The sequence below is a fragment of the Neofelis nebulosa genome, chromosome 4 (genome assembly GCF_028018385.1).
Source record: "Neofelis nebulosa isolate mNeoNeb1 chromosome 4, mNeoNeb1.pri, whole genome shotgun sequence".
Taxonomy (NCBI): domain Eukaryota; kingdom Metazoa; phylum Chordata; class Mammalia; order Carnivora; family Felidae; genus Neofelis; species Neofelis nebulosa.
Genome location: NC_080785.1, coordinates 60,515,171 through 60,542,231, shown reverse-complemented (window position 1 = coordinate 60,542,231; position 27,061 = coordinate 60,515,171). Strand labels below are relative to the sequence as shown.

Below are 27,061 nucleotides of genomic sequence, written 5' to 3'. Positions count from 1 at the left end.
AACAATATTGTTAAAATGTTGATATTACCCAAAGCGATCTACATATTCAATGCAATCCCTATCAAAATAACACCAGCATTCTTCACGGAGCTAGAACAAATAATCCTACAATTTGTATGGAACCAGAGAAGACCCTGAATAGCCAAAGCAATCTTGAAAAAGAAAACCGAAGCTGGAGGCATCACAATCCTGGACTTCAAGCTATACTACAAAGCTGTAATCATCAAGACAGTATGGTACTGGTACAAGAACAGACTCTCAGATCAATGGAACAGAATAGAGAACCCAGAAATGGACCCACAAATGTATGGCAAACTAATCTTTGACAAAACAGGAAGGAATATCCAATGGAATAAAGACAGTCTCTTCAGCAAGTGGTGCTGGGAAAACTGGACAGCGACATGCAGAAGAATGAACCTGGAGCACTTTCTTACACCATAAACAAAAATAAACTCAAAATGGATAAAAGACCTAAACGTAAGACAGGAAGCCATCAAAACCCTCGAGGAGAAAACAGGCAAAAACCTCTTTGATCTTGGCCACAGCAACTTTTTACTCACCACATCTCCAGAGGCCAGGAAAACAAAACCAAAAATGAACTACTGGGACCTCATCAAAATAAAAAGCTTCTGCACAGCGAAGGAAACAATCAGCAAAACTAAAAGGCAACCAAAGGAATGGGAGAAGATATTTGCAAATGATATATCAGATAAAGGGTTAGTATCCAAAATCTATGAGGAACTTATCAAACTCAACACCAAAAAAACAAATAATCCAGTGAAGAAATGGGCAAAAGACATGAATAGACACTTCTGCAAAGAAGACATCCAGATGGCCAACCAACACATGACAAAATGCTCAACATCACTCATCATCAGGGAAATACAAATCAAAACCACCATGAGATGCCACCTGACACCTATCAGAATGGCTGACATGAACAACTCAGGCAACAACAGATGTTGGTGAGGATGCAGAGAAAGAGGATCTCTTCTGCACTGCTGGTGGGAATGCAAGCTGGTGTAGCCACTCTGGAAAACAGTGTGGAGGCCCCTCAAAAAATAAAAATAGAACTACCCTATGACCCAGCAATTGCACTACTAGGTATTTATCCAAGGGATACAGGTATGCTGTTTTGAAGGGACACATGCACCCGAATGTTTATAGCAGCACTATCTACAATAGCCAAAGTATGGAAAGAGCCCATATGTTCATCGACAGATGAATGGATAAAGAAGATGTGGTATATATATACAATGGAGTATTACTCGGCAATCAAAAAAAGAATAAATCTTGCCATTTGCAACTACATGGGTGGAACCGGAGGGTATCATGCTAAGTGAAATTAGTCAGAAAAAGACAAATATCATATGACTTCACTCATATGAGGACTTTAAGAGACAAAACAGATGAACATAAGGGAAGGGAAACAAAAATAATATAAAAACAGGGAGGGGGACAAAGCATAAAAGAGTCATAAATATGGAGAACAAACAGGGTTACTGGAGGGGTTGTGGGGGGATGGGCTAAATGGGTAAGGGGCATTAAGGAATCTACCCCTGAAATCATTGTTGCACTACACTATGTGCTAATTTGGACGTAAATTTAAAAAAAGTAAGTATTATGTTGAAAAAAACATTCTCTCAAGGTCCCACCTCAGTGGCTTCTGCATTGATTGGAAAAAGAATAAATGAGATTACCCAAGAGTAAAAGACTATTTTTGAGGCAAAAGGGCGCTTCAGTGGGTTAGACAGTGGAAAGTTATCTATAGTTTAGGATTTTTTTTTTTTTTTTTTAAGAGCAAGAGCGTGAGAGAGTGAGCGCGTGCACACACTCAAGCTGGGGAGGGGCAAAGGAAGAGGGAGAGAGAGAATCTCAAGCAGGCGCCACACCAATGGAGAGCCCAACTTGGAGCTCCATCCCAGGACAGTGAGATCATGACCTGTGCTGAAATCAAGAGTCAGACTCAACTCACTGAGCCACCGAGGCTCCCCAGGAACAGATTCTTAACAAGTGAACTTGAGACAGAAAGCAGACAGCAAAGTGCTAAAATTTTCAAAGATGGGGGGAAAATCCCCAGAAAGTCAATGGATAGAAGCAATGGATAGAAGACTGGATTATAGTATAACCTTTCCACCTAAGAAACAGCGGAAATGGTAATCATTTTTTTTTTTTTTTTTCAGCTTTGGGTCGTTGCTGCAAACACTACTGGTAGAATTTGTCACTGATTGTCATTAATACCACCTAGGGGAGCTTGTTAAAAATTTGGATTCCAGAACTAATCCCAGTATATGGTTCATTCAATTTTTACATATTCCAGGGATCTATGTTCTTAACAGTTCGTGTACCTAATTCAGGACTAAATTTTGGGAAACCAGTAGTATTTACTACTTAATACGTATCTGTCTCATCATTGAAAGTTTAGTTATTATAGCTCATTTTCACCAAAAACTTATTACAAGCCAGATGCTTTTCTAAGTACTTTAAATTTATTTAAACTTTAAATTCAAACTTTTAAGTTATTTTATTCAACCCTCTTAATAATTTCACAAAGTGGATAGTATTGACATTTTCAATTTAAGATAAGGAAATTAAGCAATAAAGCTGCCATCTGAGTACAGACAGTCCTAACAGAGCTCATTCCTCTTCTAACTATGCTATTGTAATAAAATTAGCTACCTAAAATCAACTTTTTCCTTCAGCTTTTAAATAGAATTTGATCATGTATATTGTTAACAAGTTATCACATGTTCACCATAAACTTTGATAGGTGGTATATGTTTTAACAGAAACAGGGAAGTTACTTACAGTTAAATAAAATCATTCTGTCAAAACATTGCAAGACACAAAGTTGTCATAGAAATAAATAATTGAAGTCATTAGTGGTAAAACTTACAAATAATTTCTATGGACCTCACATTTAATTACTACTTTCATTTCCTTAGCCCAATTAGATATGAATTTAACTATCAAGTTCATCAGCTCAAAAAAAGAGGTGTAAAATGAACTCAACTCTTTGAGATCATGAAACTCAAATCTTTGAATACTTACATGTAATTCGTCTTTTAGTACTTCTTCAAGACGATGACCTACATGATTCTCATCTTTTGTATCCATAACCAGGCAAATGTGCTGTGAAATTCTTTCTGAGATTAAAAAAAAAAAAAAAAAAAGAAAAAGAAAAAAGAAAAAAAAGTAAGTTTCTAAGAGAAAATGGAACAAAGCCCTAGTATGCTAAAACCTGGATTAACCTGTTGTTTGTAACTGTCAAACTACAAAGCTTTTACCTGCAGGCCAGTGAAGTCACTTGGAATCCACACTGATAAGTCCTCCACTCTTTACCACCCAAGTCAATAAAGATAGGGATTCAGTGCTGTGTAAGTGGCTAACCAGGACATTGTATAATCAACAGAAATAAGACATCATAGGATATATCTAAAAAGGACTAACTGAAGGTGACAGCTATTTGCCTGACAGTTCATTCCTTCTCTGTTTATAAAGAGTCCCCTAGAATCTGATAAAATCCCATCTCATGCAGATCCCCCACATCAGGCTAGAAAGTACCTTCTGTGTGCAACTCACTGTGCCACCTAGTGTCCTGGATGAGCACAGAAGTGTCCTTGGCATTCGTCTTAATTCAGTCAATTCAATACAATTAAGTTCTTGCCTGTTTAACTGTTACAAGTGAATATAATAGCCAAACTAATTTTCTTCAAATTTGTTAAGTGTCTTCGACATGATCCATTTTAAAAACACAATTCATATGACATAATCATTCTCACCTTTGTAAACCTTGGATGCACTCTCTCAAAAGATACATAATCCTACTCTACAGTAGCTAGGTCTATAATACTAAGAAATAGCTATATTGCTGCCAATTAAGACAATGCATGGTATTATGTCAAAAACTTTTACAAAGGCTTAATTTTAAATAAGAATCCTAAATCAAATTAGTTTAACATTTAACCCAGCTGCTTCTTCAAGGAACAACTTTATATAACATGATATATATAAACGTTAATCTAGTAATAGTTAATCATTTTTCCAAGCACAGCTGGGGACAACAGACATTTAAAATATTAAGAAAAGCACCAATTAATAGTACTCCCTTTACTAACTACCTCACATCTATCAAGAATATTGTATGGTGCAAGAGCTCTATATTCTATTATTACCAATCTTCATGATGGCCCTGCAAACAATATTATGAATCTATATAATAGACACCAGAAACCTGAATTCACAGAAATGAACTAACTTTTTCATGATCACTCTTGCTGAGGCTTTACAAAGGGGAGATAATGTAAAAAAAATGGGCAAATGGTATACCTAGGTAAAAGACAGAATGGAAGTTATATGTACTATTCTTTCATCTTTTGTTTGACATAAAAAATATTCTGCCCCCCAAAAACACATAAGATGCAATAAAAAAAATACATGAATATGTGTGTGTTGCATATGTATGTATATAGTAGGAGATCTTAAAATTCATCTTATAAAAAAATTTAACTATTGGATGTAATGAATATATTAACCTTATTGTGGTAATCACTGCACAATATATACATACATCAAATCATTACATTGCACACCCAAAACTTGCATGATGTTATATGTCTTTTATATCTCAATAAAGCTGGATTAAAAAAAATCACCTATTTACCGAAGATCAACGAAAAAAAAAAAAAAACGAGAACCTAGATTCAAGGCAATATAACAATAAATAAGGTGAATCTTCTATCATGTCGATTTCTATACTGTCTGTTTATGCCTTGTAATTCCCAGGGATTTATACTCCAGAGTAATCTGTGCCAGATTGACCATTTTCTTTATACTGTCAATTGTCCATACCAATATGTCCTTTTCCTAGTCATATAAAATTTTCTACCTGTCCAGTGGCATTCACAGTCTAGACCAGGTTAAATCTTCATCAGTTCCCCCAATCCAATGGTTCTCAACTTTGGTTGCACATCAGAATCAATTCTGAGTAGGTTTTGTTTGGCTTTTGTAGTTTTCAAATACATACTTTTAAAACCCACCCAACAAGATCCTTGCCTGTATTTTTTTTGAAGCTCCAAAACTGATTCAGATGTTTAGTCACATTGAAAACCTCTGCTTGTTCATTGCCTTGATTTTCTATAATGTGGAGTTTATACAAGTTTTCACTTCGAAAAAAAAAACAAAAAACAAAAAACTAATTGTCTATGATAGCTGATTAATTCCCCCAAAATGGTATAACTCTTTTTGAATATAATCCTTTTGGGATAATTCTGCAGTTTTCTCTAATCTACTCCATATTGTAGCAATTGGAGCATGCTGAGAATTGTTATTCAATTCCCTTTGAGATTGCTAGCGTCAAACTGTTTAAAAAAACCCAAATCCATCCACCTACTCTGATCTTCATGGCTCACTAGAGTTTACAGTTTAGCCGTTTCTTGGCCAGTATTATAAAGGCAATCTAAGAAAAAAAAAAAAAAACACACAATGTTCATAAATTATAGATATAAGGCACTTCTTGGGCATTTAATAATGTTTGTTAAGTTAATGAGCAATGTGCAATTTTTTTAAATGCTACAGGAATCCAATATCCAAAAAATTCTATAAATAGTATATTCATGCTTTATCAATGTTTTACATGTCTGAAATATGCAAAGACTAAAAATCAGTTTCTATGTAGAAATGACAAACTTTCTACACAGAATTTATAAATATACAAGAAATGAAGGAAACATGGGATAAAAGATCTAACATTATGACATTTTAATGAGGATTAAATGAGGATTTAATATACCTAAAGTTACATAGAGTGTCTGGTCCAAGTAAACCCCTAATAATTGTTCACATAATAATTGTCACTTCCATGGTTACATGGATCCAACAAAAATATAAATTAAAATTAGTTTTGTCTACTCAAGATACGACCCATCTGTAAGTACAAATGGCCGCTGGTCTCTATGGTCTTAATTATTTCAGTTTGGTTAAAAAAAATCCATTTCAATTTTGTCCCACTAATCCTTTTCAAATTTCAAAGTTACACCCAAAAAAGCAGTAATTATGTGTAATAATAAAAACCACATCTTAAGTAACAGTCCTGTGTTTTCAACCCTGCACTTCGTAAGTTTTTTTTGTTTGTCTGTTTGTTTTTTGAGACAGAGACAGTGCTAGTGGGGGAGGGGCAGAGAGGGAGAGAAAAAAATCACAAGATTCCACACTGTCAGAACAGAGCCTGATACAGGGCTCAAACTCATGAAACTGTGAGATCGTGACCTGGGCAGAGATCAAGAGTGCAACACTTAACAGACTGAGCCACACAGGTGTCCCTCCCTGAACTTCTTTATAACTAAAGTGGATACATTCTGATCATTCTTATCTTGGTTTATCTGTTAGATCTAGGTTGAAACATCTCATGTGGTTTCTACTGATAATCCCACACACACTGACAATCCTAACTGGGAATACTAATGTACATAAAATCTTTACCAACAAAAGACAATAGCAATGATTGCACTCGGGCCATGCAGCTGGAGGCTCAAAATGGTGAAGAATGCAGCTATGGAAGCAGGGCTGCGATAGATTGAACCTCCTCAATGCCAGTTACTCCAGTACCCCCAACTCAGAAAAAAATGTACATTTAAAATTCATTTTTTCATGAAGGAGAAAATTCTTTCCAAACATAATATAATTAATAGTTACTATTTCTCAAAGCAAACAGTTTAACAACTTCTCTGAGGTTAATAATGAAATCAACAAAAACAGGGGCCTTTAGAGTTGCTAATCTGTTGTTCTAACTATTAATAAGCGATTCTTAGAAATTTTAGACATTAAAATAAACACAACAATAGAATGAGGGAAAACCATAAAATCATTTTGTTTCCCAGAATCATGAAAAATATACCACAAGAATGTAGGCTTTGTTCTCTCCCGTAAACAGACCTAAAGATAAATTAGAAAAATAATGCAGTTAAATTTAGCTCATACCTGACCTGTCAACTTTATTACTAACATTGTTTTTTTGAGTTTACTCATTTACTGTAAGACAGTGCGCACGCATGTGTGCAAGTGGAAAAGGGGCAGACAGAGAGGGAAAGAGAGAATCTGAAGCAGGGTCCACACTGTTAGCTCAGAGCCCGATGTAGGGCTTGAACCCACACACCGCGAGATCATGACCTGAGCCGAAATCAAGAGTCGGCTGTTCAAGTGAATGAACCACATACCCACCCCCAACTAATATTAACTTGTTAGTTTTAGTTGTCACGCTACCTTTTTTATAAAATATTTTTTTAATCTTCCTAAAAGGACAATTATGACACATGAAGTTTTTTGTTTTTTGTTTTTTGTTTTTTTTTAATTTTTGGGACAGAGAGAGACAGAGCATGAACGGGGGAGGGGCAGAGAGAGAGGAGACACAGAATCGGAAACAGGCTCCAGGCTCCGAGCCATCAGCCCAGAGCCTGATGCGGGGCTCGAACTCACGGACCGCGAGATCGTGACCTGTTTGAAGTCGGATGCTTAACCGACTGCGCCACCCAGGCGCCCCAACACATGAAGTATTTTAATATCTTAACCTGTAGGGTATGTTCTCCACCAAACATCGTTTTTAACACATATTCTCTGATCTACACTGAAAAACTCTTTATTTACGTACAGCATCTAGGTATCACAGAGCTCAACACAACTAAAAGCAGAAAAAATTCTAAAGGAACATTACGTGTAGTCTATACGTTAGCTACAAGCTGTAAGCATTAATAAATAAGAACCAATTTTTCAATTAATACCTCATCCTTGTGTGCTAGAACTTTTAAATGGTCAAAGTATGTGCACAATTGTCAAAAGTATTATGTTAAAAATAATGTACAATTTGATTTTACTTTCCTGGCTGTGATGGATAATTTTATGTCAACTTGACTGAGCAATGGGGTGTCCATATACTTAGCCAAACATAATCTGTGTGTTTGTGTGAGGGTATTTTTAGATGTGGTTTACATTTAAACTGGTAAACTAAATAAAGCTGATTGCCCTCCCTAAAGTGGATGGGCCCCCATCTAAACAGTACAAGACCTGAATATAACAGAAGTTTGACCCCCCAGGAGTAAGAGAGGAACCTGCCACTTAATGGCCTTGGATACGAAACACCGGCTTTTCCTGGTTCTACAGCAGCCTGCTGGCTTTAGGACTTTAACTGTGACACTTGCTATGGAGATTTTGGACCTGCCAACCTCCATAATCTATAATCACCTGAGCCAATTCATGTGTGTATCCTGTTTGTTCTATTTCTTTGGCGAACCCTGACAAATATGCTAGCAAATAAGCCTAATTCTTCAACAGATAACTAGTAATTTCCCAGTCTTCATCACAAAATTCCCACCTCCTGCAATTCTATAAAAGGCAACATAGAATCACCCATGCCTTGAGCAACACTCCTTACTCCTCAGCCAAATCATACCACCTATAATTCCCTGGACATATCTTGATCTTTGGACTAATATATGTGTTCCCCCTACCTGCAAATGCCATTCATGTCCTTGTCTAATTCTCCAGAAAGGTCCACCTCAAACCATTTGCTTTAATAACCACAGGTCAGTGTTTTAGATGCATTTTGGTCAGGGATGGGAACATGAGGAGAGGAAAAAAAAGGAATAGGGAGGTAACCTTCACCAAAGAGACTTTTTTGAAACTACAATAAACTCACACCTCCAAATTCCCACTTGTGATACATAAAGCTATCTCTCTCAAACATATGTAAGCACGCAGCCAGGATTTTCCTTATACCCAGATATGAATTACGGTGTTACTAATCTGCCAGGATTTTCCTTATACCCAGGTATGAATTACTGTGTTACTAATCTGAGTGGTCCTAAGGCAAGGCCCTGCAGTGTAAAGTTTCAGAAACAGAAATTTACACACACTTTGGCTGTAATAAGCCACTCAAAAAGCTGATGTTCAGGCAGTACCCAGCAACAGAGTAATGGGAGTCCTTATGGTCAGCAATCATTCTGGTAGTCAGTGCATTTATTCTAATTAATCCATATGCATGCCATACTAAGTAAGTGGCTTTAATATTGTCTTTACTTTTTACCAAGGTAGACAGTTTTAAACATCATTTCTCTCAATCATAACAAGCAGAAATTCTCCCCATTTTATAGATTGAGTCTATACAGCCAGTAAGTTGCCTAAAGTCACAGAGCCATGAAATTATAAATTTCTGTTCTCTAACTCAAATCTATGTGAAGTTAGTATCCTAAAGGGTATTTTTTTCTTTCACATTGGTCTGCATTTTTATTTTGCTTTTATTACAAATTTTACATTGAATTTTATCCTTTGTTTTTCTCTACCATAAAATCACCGACTCCTAAACTCAGTAAACTATAATTTATTTGATAACTTCTGATTTCCCACACCACTCCAAAGTTTTAGCACAGGGCACCAACAAGAAGGTATTGACAGTCATTTGTTTTGAGGCTGTGTGCTAGGATCATGACTAAGACAGATTTTGATGGGCTGAATGAATTTTGTCCCCTATCAAATTCATTGTGGTGTAGCAGGATTCTTGCACAGAGCCATGACAGTGAGCCTTTTCCTTCTAGGAACAAACTTTATTCCTGCCGGCACTGCTCAGTTGGGTTTGTACCCCAAGAACTGAGCCCTGAACTCCACGTGGCATAGTTTTTTATATATATATATTTTTTTTTACTTCTTTGTCCCTCATATATGTAAGATACAAACATGTACTCTGATTAAGTGGTCCCATGTTACAAGGTTGTGAGGGATGTTGTTATGTACGGGTATAATTAGGTTGCCTTGTTTTTGTTTTTTGTTTTGTTTTCCTTAGGGAGGGGACGCTTCCACAGTGGGAGCTCTAACCCTAAGCATCCTCAGATTGTGACCATATTTGGGGACAAGAGACTGTAAAAGGTCATCAGGTTAAAATGAGGACAATTAGAGTGAGCCCTAATCCAACATGACTGTTTTCTTTGTAAAATGACAAATACAAATTAATGGAAAAATTATCAAAGTCAAGCACCATATAAATTTTTTATAAGAGAACACTTCTAAAAATAATGAAGGTGTACCAGAAATATGTGCCTATGAAGCCAATCAAAATTGCAATCTACTATTTTACAACAAGCTAAAAAACATACAGGTAATGAAACCAAACATTAGAGAACTATATAGTTTAGAATTTACAAACACAGAAATTAGGTGGTAGTCCTCAGTAAAGAATGTAAAGTAAAAGACTATTTCAGAAACAAAGACTATACAAACATGACATAGGTACTAAATTAACAGATAATTTAAGATAAAAAGTTAAAAATGAAAAATAGTTTTAAATTAAAAAATGAAGAGATAAGGATCCAGTAAAGTTACATATATTGAAGGTGGATAAAGATGATCCAACATAAATGTAATAGGAATCCATGAAGAATACTGACATTTTTATTTACACACACACACTCAGATCACATATAAATATCCTCAAAAATTTACCAAGAAAAAACATTACCAAGACATTTTCTAGTAAAATTACTTGACTTTAAAAAAAAAAAAACAAAAAAAAAAACAAAAAAAAAAAACATCATTCCTTTGGTCACCTAGACAAAAGAATAGAGATAATAAAGGTAATGAAACAATCATCAGAATGTATTCAATAAAAACAAAGGAACATATTTAAGTTATTCAAGGAAAAAATTATGAGCCAAGATTTTATATTCAGCAAAAATGACTTTCAAGTATAAAGCACACAATTTTCAACTTGAATTAAGAAAATGATTTTCCTGTGAATATTTCCTAGGGAATGTACTAGAGCTCAAGTTTCAAACAACCAAAGTCTAGAGACACATATATACAATGACTGAGGAACAGCATAAAATAGTTACTTGCAGAACTGTGACTAAATAATGTCTAAAATTAACTGAATACAGTAATAATGGCTATATAATCTGGAAATATACAGTATCAACAAGAAAATGCAACAGGAGAATGAATGGAACATATAAAAAAATATGTAACTTTTTTCAGAAATAGTCTTGGTTGATAATACCTACACTTTGAGACCTGGAGGGTACACCGTTGAATAAAGTATCTGAATGATTGTACAATATTCTGTTAATTCCTGTATCTTTGAAAACCAAGGTTCTTATTGGGGTGGAATTAAAATAGAATAATGAACTGGAAGTATCATATAAATTTATGAAGTATTTCATCTTTATGTAAACACACACACACAAAATAATTGGTAAGTTTAGAGAATGAAGAGAATGAATTTATTCAGTTGAATACTAATAAAAGAAAATAACCATTTACCTTTCTATGTAAACTGTACACTGGGTAAATAAAGTATAGATGAGAAGTGTTTATGAAATTACCTCAACTAATACACGAAAACTAATTAAAGGAATTAAAATGTCATGATTTTTAACACCACCTCCACATATTAGGAAATCTAGTCACTGGATATCAATGGCTGCTATCATCAGAAAATAAGAGGGGCGCCTGGGTGGCTCAGTCAGTTGAGCATCCGACTTCGGCTCAGGTTGTGATCTCACAGTTCATGAGTTTGAGCCCAGCGTCAGGCTCTGTGCTCAGAACTCAGAGCCTGGAGTCTGCTTCGGGTTCTGTGTCTCCCTCTCTCTCTCTGCCCCGTCCCCACTCATGCTCTGTCTCTCTCTGTCTTAAAAATAAATAAAACATTTAAAAAAAAAAAAAAACAAGAAAATAAGAGATAACCAAACATTTGGTGTGTAATAAAAAACTCACACCACCTCTCATCTTACCAAAGAGATGAAACTAAATCTTACTAAGTTTCTAGAGCCAGCTAACACTTTGTAGAAGACAGAAAAACATACAGAAATATGCATAATTGAACCATGCAAGAATATACACTCATCAAAATTCAAAATAGGAAAAAATCTACACATCGCATAAACTGGGTTCATCAGGCAACAAAGTTTAAGCAAAATAAAACGATGGGGAACCGGTAGGGTAAGTGAGATTAAACAGGTCATTAATAAACACACACACACAACTAAACCAAAGTGTCTAGAAATGTACATTTGAGTGATAAAGCTCAGAAGAAATATGGGGAAATTGCTGTAAAATCTGGATAGAGATAGAACAAGTTGTAATTGCCTAAGAATACAAGAAAAAGTCTCTGCTGTGGGTGGGAAAGTTCTATTCTTGATCTGGGTGCTATTACACAGATATGCACATTATTCTTTAAGGTACAAATTTGGTTTGGATTTCTGTATCTGTGGTTTGGTAATAAAACGTTTTAAAAAACATATGCAAGTATACTACTGTTTTCATCCATCCTTCTTTCATTCAGAAAACATCTTTATATATGATCAGAGGACAGGATAAAGGTCTGGAGTGTATCACATAAGGAAATCTAACCAACTGTTAAAACAATGTGTGAACTTTGAAACGTTTAAGAGAAAAGCTAAAAACATCCAGACCCAGGAGCATTATTTTTATTCACAGGGCACTAGGCATTAAAAATTCAAGTTACCACAGAGAGACCTTTAAATTCTAATTCATGAAAGCAATGTTACTAATAAATAAAAGATACTAACACCCTTTCAATAAAAACAATTGAGGCACAGAGTAACTCAGCCAAATCACTGGATGATTTCTCACTCGGTAATTTACAAATCATACTATGTATAATATAATAAATGTATATTCTAAGCAAAGTCATTTGATGCAGGCAAAACCATTATGTCGTTCTTACAGGTAAAGATTTAAATGATTTTCCTGGGCTTAATTTGGCTAGTGACCTGAGGAGCCAAGATTCAAACCAGGCAAATTAGTCTAGAATTGAAGCCCTCAACCACTGCACATGCTGATAAAACATATAAGGAAGATAGGTAATTTCCTAATTCAGGAATCCCCCCCCACACACACTTTTTTTCTTCTAATTGAAGCCACACATGTCAAATGGTAGTCTCACAGATTCATGGAGTAAATAAGATTCTCTGCAGTTTCCAACAAACCTTTGCAATAGAAAATGACATTAGAGTGGGGAAAATAGGAAGTCTTCTTTCATTGTTTTTAATTACATAACTAGCAAACTTCCAACACTTTATTTAATAAATTAAAACTCGAATGCTACCTCTATGTAACACTCCTAAAATAGAGCATCTTCCGGGCCATGTGAAGATATACTGATCTCTAGCTTTCTCTGCATTGGTATGCACTAAAATTACCTTTTTGTCATCTCCCTAATTTTAATACATTATAAGTTTGTGTAACCACAACATCAGGGTACAAAGCAGGTCAATCTCTCATATCATCTCTTTGTTCTCACCCCCTCTGAAGTTCTTTACTACAGGCATCCTCTGTGCTACGAGTCCAAGATAGGGCTCCATCTCACGAACCCGTGTTACCATGATCTGAGCTGAAACCAAGAGTCAGGCACTTACTTAACTGACTGAACCACTCAGGCTCCCCTCTTCAGGGCTTTTGATCCCCTTGTGTAACATGCTTTGCCATCTAAAACTTAGCCACCTTTGGTTAGGGTATGTGGTTTAGCAAAATACATTCTTGTACAACATGTTGTCCAAAATGTTTAATTCCAGGGGCACCTGGGTGGTTCATTGAGTTAAGCATCTGACTCTTGATCGCAGTTTAGGTCATGATCTCATGGTTCCTGAGTTGGAGCCCCACATCAGGCTTTGTGCTGACAGTGTACAGGCTACTTGTGATTCTCTTTCTCTCTCTCTGCCCCTCTCCAACTTGGGCATGTTTTCTTTCTCTGTCTCAAAATAAGTAAATTAACTTTAAAACAATGTTTTATTCCAATGTTATTCTGAAGTCCTTCATAGGACGTAGGAAATATTATGTAGACATTCTTAAGTTTATGAATCAGGCCAAACACTAATTTGTAATATACTCATCTTTTAAAAGTTCATCTTATTATCCTTGAACACTGGACTTCTTGGTAGACATGAAATATAGGGTCTTCCTTCAAGGGTTAGAAAACACATATAATTTGGGGTTTTTGCATTCAACTTCAGAAAACAGTAAAATGAAAAATTTCTAACATGCGCAACCTTCTCTTTACCACCTGAAAACCCAATGACACATTAAGAGGAGCACGGGAAAAAAGTTTGGGGGGCACCTGGCTGACTCAGTCAGGTAAGCAGCCAGCTCTTGATTTCAGCTCAGGTCATGATCTCACAGTTCATAAGGTTAAGCCCTGCATTGGGTGACAGCACAGAGCCTGCTTGCAATTCTACTATCCCTCTCCCCCCCCCTCTGCCCCTCCCCCACCCCAGCTCTCTTTCTCAAAGTAAACAATAAACATTAAAAAGAAAAAAAGAGGAACAAGGAATATCTAGACATGTGCCTGCAACTAATAACCAGTAAGAACTCAAGAGTGCTCAGGATTGTATTAATTTTTACAAGAAGCTTTCAAAACATCTTTCAGTAGAGACAAACCTAAATACTAAGTTATTAGTAAATTCCACAAGTGAGCAAAAAAATCCAGGCCAGCCTTCAATTTTCTTAGAAACATCCAATACCGTGACTTCATCAAGCCTCATCATTCACTTTGCTGACCTCTTCAGCCAAAATGTTAGTGTTCTTAGGTATATAAGAAACTATCAAATCCAATACTGCTCACCTCCAAAAGATATATCTAACCCTAATCCATTCAAAATGAAGGCAGTCCTCTTCCATTCCCCTGTTGAGTTCCTTGAATCAACAGCAAATCATATTTTCTGTCTTACAGCAAGGATTTTAAAAGAGTATTAAACAGAACCATCACAGCTGAGCCCTGATATCCCTGTTTTCATTTAAACTACAGGAAAAGGCTTCAGGTTTCTCTAAACACCTTCATAGAGGAAGCTATTAGAACAGGAAAAGGGGCAGCATCAATCGAGAAAGGAAAAAAAGCCAACAAGTCATGTCTCCAGGACAAGCAGAAAATAGGGATGGTACAGAGAGTCTTCCAAGAAAACCACACATACCCACTTTAATAGGTCAAACTGATCTTCAGAGAAGTTAGTTCTATTGTTGACTGTCCCTGTTTCAACTGAAGGGCAATAGTACACAGGCAGATACTTTTTTCCCAAGATTTGTTATGTCTGATCTTAACCACATTTTTGAATTAGTCATTGAATACAGGATGAAGTTTCCTGCCTTTCCTACTTACAACTAAAAGTAAGGAACAGACATGTGATATCTTGTCCCATGACATATTTTTACATGTAAGATATTACTGTTTTCCAAGTAAATGATGCCATATATTTATATATATTGCTTTTCAAAGTATATATATTCTGACTTAACAGAAATGTGAAATACATTTTTTTAAATCTAATGACTCACCAAGATATTTACAAAATGTATTATTGCTTTAAGCATAAACGTTCATTTAGAGTTTTTGTTGTTTTATATCCTACCTACATCAGAGTCAAGTATAACTGTCTTTTGTCTTATCAAGTCTTATTTAGCTAACTGCTTGATAACTCACTGTGACCTTAGAAGTTTTTGAATATGACAGATTTACTTCCCTATGCTTTAGTGAGCATCTCACTAATGACAAATAAATTATAAAATTAAAGTCAACTCTACTTTCTCTAATCTTCACCCAAATATTTAACTTTCCAATTTACATTCTTTTACAGTAAGATTCCAAGGAAACCAAACTGCTATTAAATCATTTGCAACCCTCCTGTTCTAACTAATTAAAGCTTGACGCAAATGTTCTTACAGATTCTCGTAAGATACAGTCACAGTACTACTTACAAGACAGTGAAGAACAAAAACTATTATGTATAAAGGAGTTACAGTATTAATTGAAAATGCAGAAAATGAATAATCACAGTGAAAAGCCAGATACATCAAAAATTACAGTTTGTATGTAAATCTTAGCTGTCACTTTGCATTGTACAAAAGCATGGTTAATGACATAAATGGTGTCATCGCTGGGTATTTAACAAGAAAAACCTGCTAAAGACATACTACAGATGCAGAGCATTGTCCTGTTACAGATGTAGAAAACCTGATTTAAAGTTTCTCATTCTTTCAATTTGATTTAAAAACCTAAAAATACATTACACTTAAGATGCCATGACTTTAAGTGTAAATATTAAAAAAATCAAAAATATATTAAGACATGAGTTTCTGCATATGCATAAAATACATATTATCACAATGAGTCTCCCTAACTCTCAGTAACACTGAATTTTATTCACATGTAATTTTACCTTGTTCCATGCAGTCAAATCCAGTTTTAATGTATAAGCTACTTTCAATGTGTAAGCACAAGATGATTCAACTGCTTGCCTACTGGGATAATTTTCTAAAACACTGTATGAAACATAAAAAAGCAGGCTTATGGGTTTTATAGCTTACGTGTTAAAAAAGCACAACAGTAAAATAATTGCCTTTATCAGTGACGTTGAAAAAAATGTATTTTCAGAATAAAGTCTGTTTCTGAATAGATGTTTTCAAGAAATCAAAGTCAATTTACTTTAACAAATGGAAAACATTAGATAATGATTGGTAAGACATGAAATTTTAGGTAAACATTAGCTATTTTTAATTAATATTAACTGAAGCCATGTAAAAATTAAATTTTCCTTTTTTTATTATTTTGTTTTTCCATGTTTACATAAACCATCTTATGACAAGAGGCACCATGAGGCTTTTTTTAATAACACAAACTTACTTAGGTTTGTATAATTATAACCAAGAAAGAATAAAATACTATTTTTCAACAGTTGTTAACCAAAAAATTAAATATATTCAAAGATTAGATAGGTTATGATAGATCAGAAAGATTATGATACAAAATAAATGCAATCTCTTATTTAAAAGTTCTATAGGAGAGGCGCCTGGGTCACTCAATCAGTTAAGCATCCGACTACAGCTCAGTTCATGATCTCGCAGTTCATGGATTGGAGTCCCACGTCAGGCTCTGTGCTGACAGTGAGGAGCCAGGAGCCTGCTTCGGATTCTGTGCCTCCCTCTGTCTCTATCCACCCCTCCCCCTATTCATGCTCTGTCTCTCTCTCAAAAAATAAGTAAACATTAAAAAAAAAAAAAAAAAGTTAAATAAAAATAAATAAATAAATACATACATACATACATACATACATACTCTATGGGTTATTTTCTGTGAAAATCTTAGAATATTGCTCCTTTTGCCAAGATAAGGTCAGTCAGCCTATTAAATTAAGTGTTGGTTGGGATTGTCTGTATGTCATGTCAATCTAAATTAAGTATGTTACCGCTGGCATCTGTTAACACTAATAGTTTGGGGACATCTGAGCAAGCAAAGCAGGCTTGGGTGGGCTTAACCAGCTTGTGTAAAGTATAATACCTCTTCATTAAGAAGATGTTTACAAACTTACCACGTAAGTTCAATGTCTTGTTGAGCTTAATGACACTACTCTAGCAAAGTTTGTTTTAAATTTCACTCTTTACCTCAGAAAAAGGAGCAGTAAAATGGTGATGGGAATCCCTATAGCATTTGGCCTGGAAAGCAAGAGGGTCCAATTTCCTGACTTCTCTAAACCAGCTTAAACCAGTTTAAAGCCTGGAGTTTTAAAGGTCAGAGGGTGTGGCTGACGGCTTTGCTCTGCTTTTAGAGAGAAGATTAGCAAACAATACACGGATAGGCATCTTGAAAAGAGGGACCAGAAGAGTGCCTGGGGCACACAGTGGGGAGGTTAATTGCTCATCTCAGAGCACTACCTAGAGAGGCAGCATTCAGTGACAGACTCCTCCAGGAACAAAGGAACTGGGAGGCACCACCTTCCTACCGCATCACTCAGCATAACCACAGAGCCACTTGCAGGAACTAACACAACACCTCCACCTAACTAGCTTACACCAAGCTCTACCTCCCCCATACTCCCATGCAACTATACTTCCCAGTCTCACTTGCCTGAGTCCCAGCACAGCAGGCCTCATCCCCCAGAAGACCAGCTCAAATCCCTGCTCAGATCACACCTCCTGATTCGAGAGTTGTGCAGAGCCTCACTTCTGGCAGTGGTGGCAACAGGTCTCATCACAAGCAGACCAGAACACACCTACTTAAAGCACCACATTCTGGAAAGGGACCAAATCTTGCCCACATGAGGCAAAGAAAGCCTCCACAGATGACCGGCCTGAAGGATAAAGTGGCCAGGACAAAACAGCAGAGTGCACAGAGCATACAGTGGAGACACTCCTGGAAACACTAGGTCCTAGGGAACAGGGGGACTGCACTAAAGGGCACTCCTGGACCTCTTCTTCATAAGGCCATTATCTTCAAGGACAGGAGATGGAGCTGACTTTCCTAATGCAGAGAAACAGGCACAGAGACTTAGACAAAATGAGAAGACAGGGAAATGTATCCCCAGGGAAAGAACAGAACAAGGCCATGACTTATAGCTAAGCAAAATAAATATAAATAACATGCCTGAAGGATTGTGTAAAGGATCCTAAGGATTCTCACTAGACTTGAGGAAAAAAGTGGAAAATATCAGTGAGACCCTTAACACAAAGGAATAAGAAAACAGATATAAAGGGCTCAATACTAGAAATGAGAAATACAATTGATAGAATGAACAGCAGGATGGAAGAAGCAGAGGAACAAATGAATGACAAAGACAACAGAGTAATGCAAAGTAATAAAATTTTAAAAAATAGACAAAAAAGATTTATACCACATGAGAATAGACTTAGGGAACTCAGTGATTCAATCAAATGTAATGACATTAATATTACAAGAGTCCAAGAAATAGGGAGAGAAAAGGAGGCAGAAAAATTATTTGAAGAAATAGTAGTTGAAAACTTCCATACTCTGGGGAAGAAAACAGATTATCTGGATCTAGGATGCACAGAGAACCCTCAACAAAATCAACAAAAGCAGATCCACAGCAAGAAACACTGTCATTAAATTCACAAAATAGAATGATAAAGACAAAAAATTAAAAACATCAAAACAAAAGAAGACAGTAACATAGAACGGAAAACCAATAAGGCTAACAGGGACTTTCTGAGCAGAAACTTTGCAAGCCAGAAGGGAGATGCATGATATATTCAAAGCGCTAAATGGGAAAAATCTGCAGTCAAGAATACTCTACCCAGAAAGGCTATCATTCAGAATAGGAGACACAAAGTTTCCCAGACAATCAAAAACTAAATGAGGTCATGACCATTAAATTAGTACTGCAAGAAAGATTGAAGGGGACTCTTTGAGTTGAAAGGAGACCAAAGTGACAGTATGAAGGTAGGAAACAAAAGAAGTAAAAATGAGTATATTTGTTTAAAAAATTCAGTCAAGAAACTCACAAAATAAAGTAAAATATGACAACATGTACCCAAAATATGGGGAGGAGAAAAGTAAAAATAGGTTCAACCTTAAGTGACCACCAACTTAACACAGACCACCAAATGCAGAAGTCATACACAAATCTAATGGTAACCATATTTTAAAAACCACTAATAAATATGTAAAGAATATAGACAAAGAAATACCAATGGATCATTAAAGAAAATCAACAAACCATGAAAGAAAGGATCAGAGAAAATCTTCAGAAACAACCACAAACACAAATAATAAAATGGAAATAAATACATGTCTATCAATAATTACTTTGAATGTTACTGGACTAAATGCTCCAACCAAAAAGATATAGGGTGAGAGAGTGGAGTTTTTAAAAAAAAAACAAAACAAAACAAAACAAAAAAAACATTCATCTATATGTTGTCTGGCAGAGTCTCATTTTAGAGCTAAAGACACTTGCAGATTGAAAGTGAGGGGGTAGAAAAACATCTATTATGCAAATGGGTGTCAAAAGAAAGTCAGGGTAACAACGCTGTATCAGACAAAATAGACTTTAAAACAATAACTGTAACAAGAGACAAATAAGGATACCTTCTATAATAAAGGGAACAATCCAACACAAGGATATAACAACTGTAAATATTTATGCACCCAACATAGAAGCACCCAAATAATAAAACAGTTAATAACAAAAATAAAGGAATTAATCAATAATAATAGTAGTAGAGGACTTTAACACCTCACTGATGTCAATGGACATATCATCAGAACAGAAAATCAACAACAATGGCTTTGAATGACATATTCAAATAGATGGATTTAACAGATATATTCAGAATACTGCATTCTAAAACAGGAGAATACAAAATATTTCCAAGTACACATGGGACATTTTCCAGAATACATCACATATTAGTCCACAAATCAAGCCTCAACAAATTCAAGAAGATTGAAGTTATACCATGCATCTTTTCTGACCACAATGTTAGGACATTAGAAGTTAACCACACACACACACACACACACACACACACACACACAAATATATATGTACATATACACATACACACACACACACACACACACACACACACACACACATATGGAAAGACTACAAATACATGGAGGTTAAACAGCATGCTACTAAACAATGAATGGGTCAACGAAGAAATAAAATAATAAATTTAAAAGTACATGGCAACAACTGAAAATAAAAACTCAATGGTCCAAAACCTTAGGGATGCAGCCAAAGTGGTTATGAGAGAAGTTTCTAGCAATACAGGCCTACTTCAAGGAGCAAGAAAAGTCTCAAAAAACATAATCTTACATCTAAAGGAGCTAGGAAAACAAAAAACAAAAAACCTAAAACCTGCAGAAGGAAGGAAATAATAAAGTTTAGAGAAGAAATAAATGATACAGAAACTAAAACAATAATAAAACAGATGAATAGAACCAGGAGCTGTTTGTGGAAGAAAAAAAAATAAAATCTATAATCTTCTAACCAGACTTATCAAGATAAAAAAAAAAAGCCTAAAATACTATCACAAAAAAGCAGACAAATAACAACCAACACTACAGAAATACAAACAACTTTAAGAAAATATTATGAAAAACTATATGCCAACAAATAGGTTGACCTAGAAGAAATTGATAAATTTCTAGAAACACATAAACTACAAAAACTGAAAAAAAATTGAACAGGCTGATAACCAGCAAATAAATTCAATCAGTAATGAAAATACTGCCAAAAAACAAAATTCCAAGACCAGATGGTTTCACAGGAGAAATCTACCAAACATTTAAAGAAGAATACTTACTCTTCTCAAACTATTCAAATAAATAGAAAAAGAAGGACAACTTCCTTAATTAATTAATTAATTAATTCTACAAAGTCAGCATTATCCTGATATCCAAACCATATAAAGAAACCAAAGAAAAGAGAACTAACGCTAATATCTCTGATGGACATAGAAACAAAAATCCTCAACAAAATGCTAGCAATGATTTTAAAAAATCATTCACCAAGATCAAGTGGTATTTATTCCCGGGTTGCAAGGGTGGTTTAATATTCACAAATCAATCAATGCGATATATTACATCAATAGTAGAAAGGATAAGAGCCATAAGATCATTGTAACTGATGCAGAAAAACACACTTGACAGAGAACAACATCTTCTTATGACAAAAAACCCTCAAAAAGAGGTTTAGAGAGGGGCACCTGGGTGACTCAGTTGGTTAAGTGTCCAACTTTGGCTCAGGTCATGATCTCACGGTTCATGGGTTCCAGCCCTGTGTTGGGCTCTATGCTGACAGTTCAGAGCCTGGAGCTTGCTTTGGATTCTGTGTCTCTCTCTCGACCTCTCCCTCACTTGCACTCTCTCAAAAATAAATAAATAAAAATTTAAAGAATAGGTTTAGAAGGACCATACCTCCATATAATAAAGGACATCTATGAAAAAAACTGAGCTAATATCATCCCTAGTGGCAAAAAACTGACAGCTTTTCCCTTAACACCAGGAACAAGACAAGGAAATCCACTCTCAACACTTTCATTCAACATAGTACTTCAAGTCCTAGCCTCAGCAATCAGACAACAAAAAGAAATAAGATGAATCCATTTTAGTAAAGAAGAAACCAAACTTTGACTGCACATGACATCATAATATATATAGAAAACCCTTAAGACTCCACCAAAAAACTGCTACAACTGATAAATTTAGTAAAGGTACAGGATACAAAATCAATATACAGAAATTTGTTGTGTTTCTATACACTAACAATGAAGCAGCAGAAAGAATTTTTTTAAAATCCCATTTATAACATCACCAAAAAATAAGATACCTAAGAATAAACTCAAAGAGGTGAAAGACCCATACTGTGAAAGCTATAAATCACTGATGAAAGAAATTCAAGAAAACACCAACAAATGGAAATATGTTCCATGCTTATGTATTCAAAGAGCAAAGTTGTTAAAATGTCTCTACTACCCAAAGTAATCTACACAATTAATGCAATCCCTATCAAAATACCAACAGCATTTTTCACAAAACTGGAACAAACAATCCTAAAATATGTATGGAACTACAAAAGACCCCTAATAGCCAAATCAGTCTTGAAAAAGGAAAGCAAAGCTGGAGGTATAACAATTCTAAAATTCAAGTTATATTACAAAGTTGTAGCCATCCAAACAGTATGGTCCTGGCACAAAAAGAGACACATACATCAATACAAAAGAAAAGAAAACCCAGAAATAAACCTACAACTATATGGTCATTAATGTTTGACAAAGGAAGGGTATCCAAGGGGGAAAGACAGTCTCTTCAACAAATCGTGCTGGGAAAACTGGAAAGACACAAGCAAAAGAATGAAACTGGACCATTTTCTCACACCACACACAAAAGTAAAATCAAAATGAATTAAAGACCTAAATGTGAGACCTGAAACCATAAAAATCTTAGAAGTGAACAAAGGCAGTAACCTCTTTGACATAGGCTATAGCAACTTTTTTCTAGATAGGTCTCTTGAGACAAAGGAAACAAAAGCAAAAATAAACATGGAAGTACATTAAAATGAAAAGTTACTGCACAGTTAAGGAAACAATCAACAGAACTAAAAGGCAACCTATGGAATGGGAGAGGGTATTTGCAAATGACATGTCAGATGACGGGCTAGTATGCAAAACACAGAAAGAATATATAAAACTCAACACCCAAAACACAAATAATCCAATTTAAAAATGGGCAGAAGACATGAACACACACTTCTCCAAAGAAGACATTCACATGGCCAATAGACATATGAAAAGATGCTCAATATCACTTATATTCAGGGAAATACAAATCAAAACTACAATGAGATATTATGTCACACCTGTCAGAAAGACTAAAATCAACAAGACAAGAAACAACAGGTGTTGCCGAGGGTGTGGAGAAAGGGGAACCCTCTTGCACTGTTTGTGGGAATGCAAACTGGTGCAGCCACTCTGGAAAACAGTATGGAGGTTCCTCAAAAAGTTAAAAATAATATTATCCTACGGTCCAGCAATCGCACTACTGGGTATTCATCCAAAGAATACAAAAACAATAATCCAAAGGGATACATGCACCTCTCTGTTTATAGCAGCATTATTTACAAATATCAAACTATGGAAATAGTCCAAGTACCCATCAATTGATGGATAAAAATGTGGTATATATACAAGGGAATATTATCCAACCATAAAAATGAATGTAACCTTGCCATTTGCAACAACATGGTTGTAGCTAGAGAGCATTATGCTAAGTGAAATAAGTCACAGAAGGACAAATACCACATGATTTCACTTATGTAGAATTTAAAAACCATAACACATGAGCAAAGGAAAAAAGACAAACCAAGAAACAATCCCTTAATTATTATAGAGAACTGATGGTTATGAGAGGAGAGGTGAGGTAGTTGGGTGGGGGATAGGTTAAATAGGTGATGGGGATTAAGAATGGCACTTGCTGTGATGAGCACCGGGTGTTGTATGGAACTGTTGAATCACTATATTGTACACATGAAACTAATGGTCACTGTCTGTTTAAATGGAATTTAAGTACCTTTTTTTTAAATGTTTATTTGTTTTGAGAGACACAGTGCATGTGCGAGCAGGGGAGGTGCAGAGATAGAGAATCTCGAGCAGGGTCTGTGCTGTCAGTGTGAAGTATGACGTGGGGCTCAATCTCAGGAACCATGAGATCACGACCTGAGCTAAAATCAAGTCAGACACCTAAGCAAGTAAGCCACCCAGATGCCCCCTACCTAAATAAAAACGTTAAGGGATGCCTGAGTGGCTCGGTCAGTGAAGCGTCCAACCTCGGCTCACATCATAATCTCATGGTCACTGAGTTTAAGCCCCACATCAGGCTCTGTGCTGACAGCTCACAGCCTGGAGCCTGCTTCACATTCTGTGTCTCCCTCTCTCTCTCTGCTCTTCCCTTTCTCGCTCTCTGTCTCTCTTTAAATACACATTTAAAAAAATTGTTTTAACTATAAAAAACAAAATACAAAAAACAATGCTTTGTTTTACCTCACAGTAAATTTGTGATTAACTATATGATTTTCAACACACACAACTGTGTGAACAAATAGAACACTTTATACACACATTTACTATTATCAAATACTTCACTATAGATGCAAATCTATATAAATATACTGATGCTAAAATAAACCTCAAAATACGACTTATCTAAAAATACAAAAATAGAAGTCAAATTTCTAGACGCTACAAGCAACAATTTTAGTCAAAAGCTTGGTTAAGGTTAGTTACATCAAAATTCCCACACTGAACAACAACAACAACAGCAACAAAAAATGGACTTTAACAAACATTCAGATGGACCAAAACATGGATGCTATTCTAGTGAGAAATAAATTGGGGAGTACAAAATGCACTTGCGAGACATGCCATAAAACAAGAAATGTTTTATAGAGTCTTAAAATACCTATACAAGAAAATGCTTTCATCAGAAGGTAATTTCTTGAGCAGCAATGATTGGAATTCAAGTGAAAAAGCAGCTGAGGAAGGACGATTTACAGAATGAAAACTTCCAACCTTCATCTTGGAAATGGACAACTGGTATGGCTAGATGAACACTCAACTACCAGAATTAACAAAGAACAAAACTAAACAGTAACCAACCAATCATTTTGAAACTATTGCTTTGAGTTTTTATTTTTACTTATCCTTTCGGCATGTCTAGAAATCTACTATTTTAGTATTATGTTTTTCCCACACTCTCTAGAAGAATAATACACTGTGTGGTTAGTGCAGCACTATAAGAGAACATGTCCACCTTCGACTATGTGGTTGGACACTCTTCATCAGGCCACAATCAGATTCGGGTAGGCTGAATTTTATAAACCCTAGGCTATCCTGGCTAAAAGAGCACTAATGAAGCTAATATCCACTACAGTACTCAGCATGAGTAACTCATGAATCAGAGGTGCCAAGTGGCCAGGCCCCAGAGCAAAGTCAGACTTAAAGACAAAAAGAGAACTGGGTTTAAATTGTGCATCTTGCTCTTACTGTGTGACCAAGAGAAAAGTACTAAATCTAAACCTCTGTTTAACTCATCTCCAAAAGGGGAGGAATATTATCTCTATTATAGCATTATAGTTTAAAAAAAAAAAAAAAATGAGGTAATGTATTTAAATGTTATAAGGGCCATCTATTCCAAACCCTGGTTTTCAACTTTGACATAAAAGTCATACATGTGATTTTATATCATCTTTTATATCATCTTTGAGAAAATATATATATAATATAGGGACTGATACATGGGGGTCTCAATATGTACCTGTGAGAAGCAGGTAAAGTGGTATGGTTGGAGAAAAAGGCCACTTGTCCCCATTATTTAAATTTTTTCGACTCGAAGGAACAAACCCTTGCCATAGCCTACAACATACAAGTCCATTCAGTTAAACTCAGTGTTACAGGCTACATAAGAAAAAAGAAGAGACAACCTCTCATCTTCACAGAGTCAATCTAAAAGCGTATGACACCAAGTAATGGGCAATGCTGAAATCCAAGATTGCCTTAAAATAGCAAACTTAATCATGGTTTTCCTATATAAATTTGGTGGTAAAATAAGACCTGAATTTGGACTAGACGCTTCATACTCTTCACTCCTGTACTAGATATAAACATTCTTGCATTCTAATTTCCACTATGTGGTAAGGTCCTTAATCCCCACTACTGATGTGACTTGTTGGGTGCTGCATGAACTTCTGAAAAAAAATCAGTATTCCAAATTTCAAAACACATGCAGTCCAAGAATTTCAGAGAAGACAGTTTGAACAATCTCTGCATAAGCAAAAAAAGAGGCAACAGCTGCATTAAGAGATAAACTACTGAAGATAGAAACTTGTAGTTTAAGAATTTATTTTCTGTCTTAAAGCAGTACTTGCTTAGAACCCTTGATTATTTATTCCAATATGGACACAGTGACACAACTTACATCATTAAGTTCTTGGAGAACCAAGAGATGATACCCATGAAATGCTTTAAACATTGTCTGACACAAAGTTAGTACCCAATAAATGCCATGTTATAGTAGTGTCTAGAAAAATATTTTGAACAGTTACTAGGAAAAGGCAAAGAGATGAGTATGTAGCTCACTCTACTATATATCGTATTTTATTTTGCAATTTTAGTTTAAAAAATCCAAGGGTATTCGTTGGCCTATGTCACACATGTTTGTTTCTCCTATCAGGCCTCAGAACTAGAATTAGTGCAAGTCACAAAGGTACGTAGCCATTTCAGGTATGCAAACAAGCATTTGGAGCTGATAAAGTACAGTAAGACTTCAAGCTCTTAATGCAGTAATAATATTATCTGAAAAGAAATGATCTATGAAAGACTCAAGAGCAGCCTAGAGGAATGTTTCCAGAATTTAACATACAAACTAACGATCCAGAGTTTTTGTTAAAATTCATATTCTGATTTAATGTGGTGGGGTCACACATTCTGCATTCGAGTTTTCAGGTAACCTCAACTCTGTTGATCTAGAAGCCCACACTGAGAGTACAGGAGGCCCCAGAGCAGTGGCCCTCCCAGTATATCCACAATATCACAATCTCCTGGGAAGATAGAAATGCAAACCCTAGAGCATAAGGAAAACCTTGGAGATCACTGATGAGCTCTTTCCATCCAGTCATATTAGTTACTCTGAGAATAAAAGACTACTTTTTTAAAAAATACTTTACAAATAAAAATAAGGGCATGTGGGTGGCTCCAACAGTTAAGTGTCCGACTT

General features: G+C 35.6%; 1 protein-coding gene across 1 annotated transcript in view; it reads right to left on the bottom strand.

Moving 5' to 3' along the window:
- Positions 1 to 27,061, bottom strand: part of CRPPA (CDP-L-ribitol pyrophosphorylase A) — a 320,876-nt gene that overhangs the window by 176,941 nt on the left and 116,874 nt on the right. Inside the window, exon 6 of the mRNA XM_058724920.1 lies at positions 3,052 to 3,146. Within this exon, the coding sequence (XP_058580903.1) occupies positions 3,052 to 3,146 (95 nt within the window). The remainder of the gene's footprint in view (positions 1 to 3,051; positions 3,147 to 27,061) is intronic.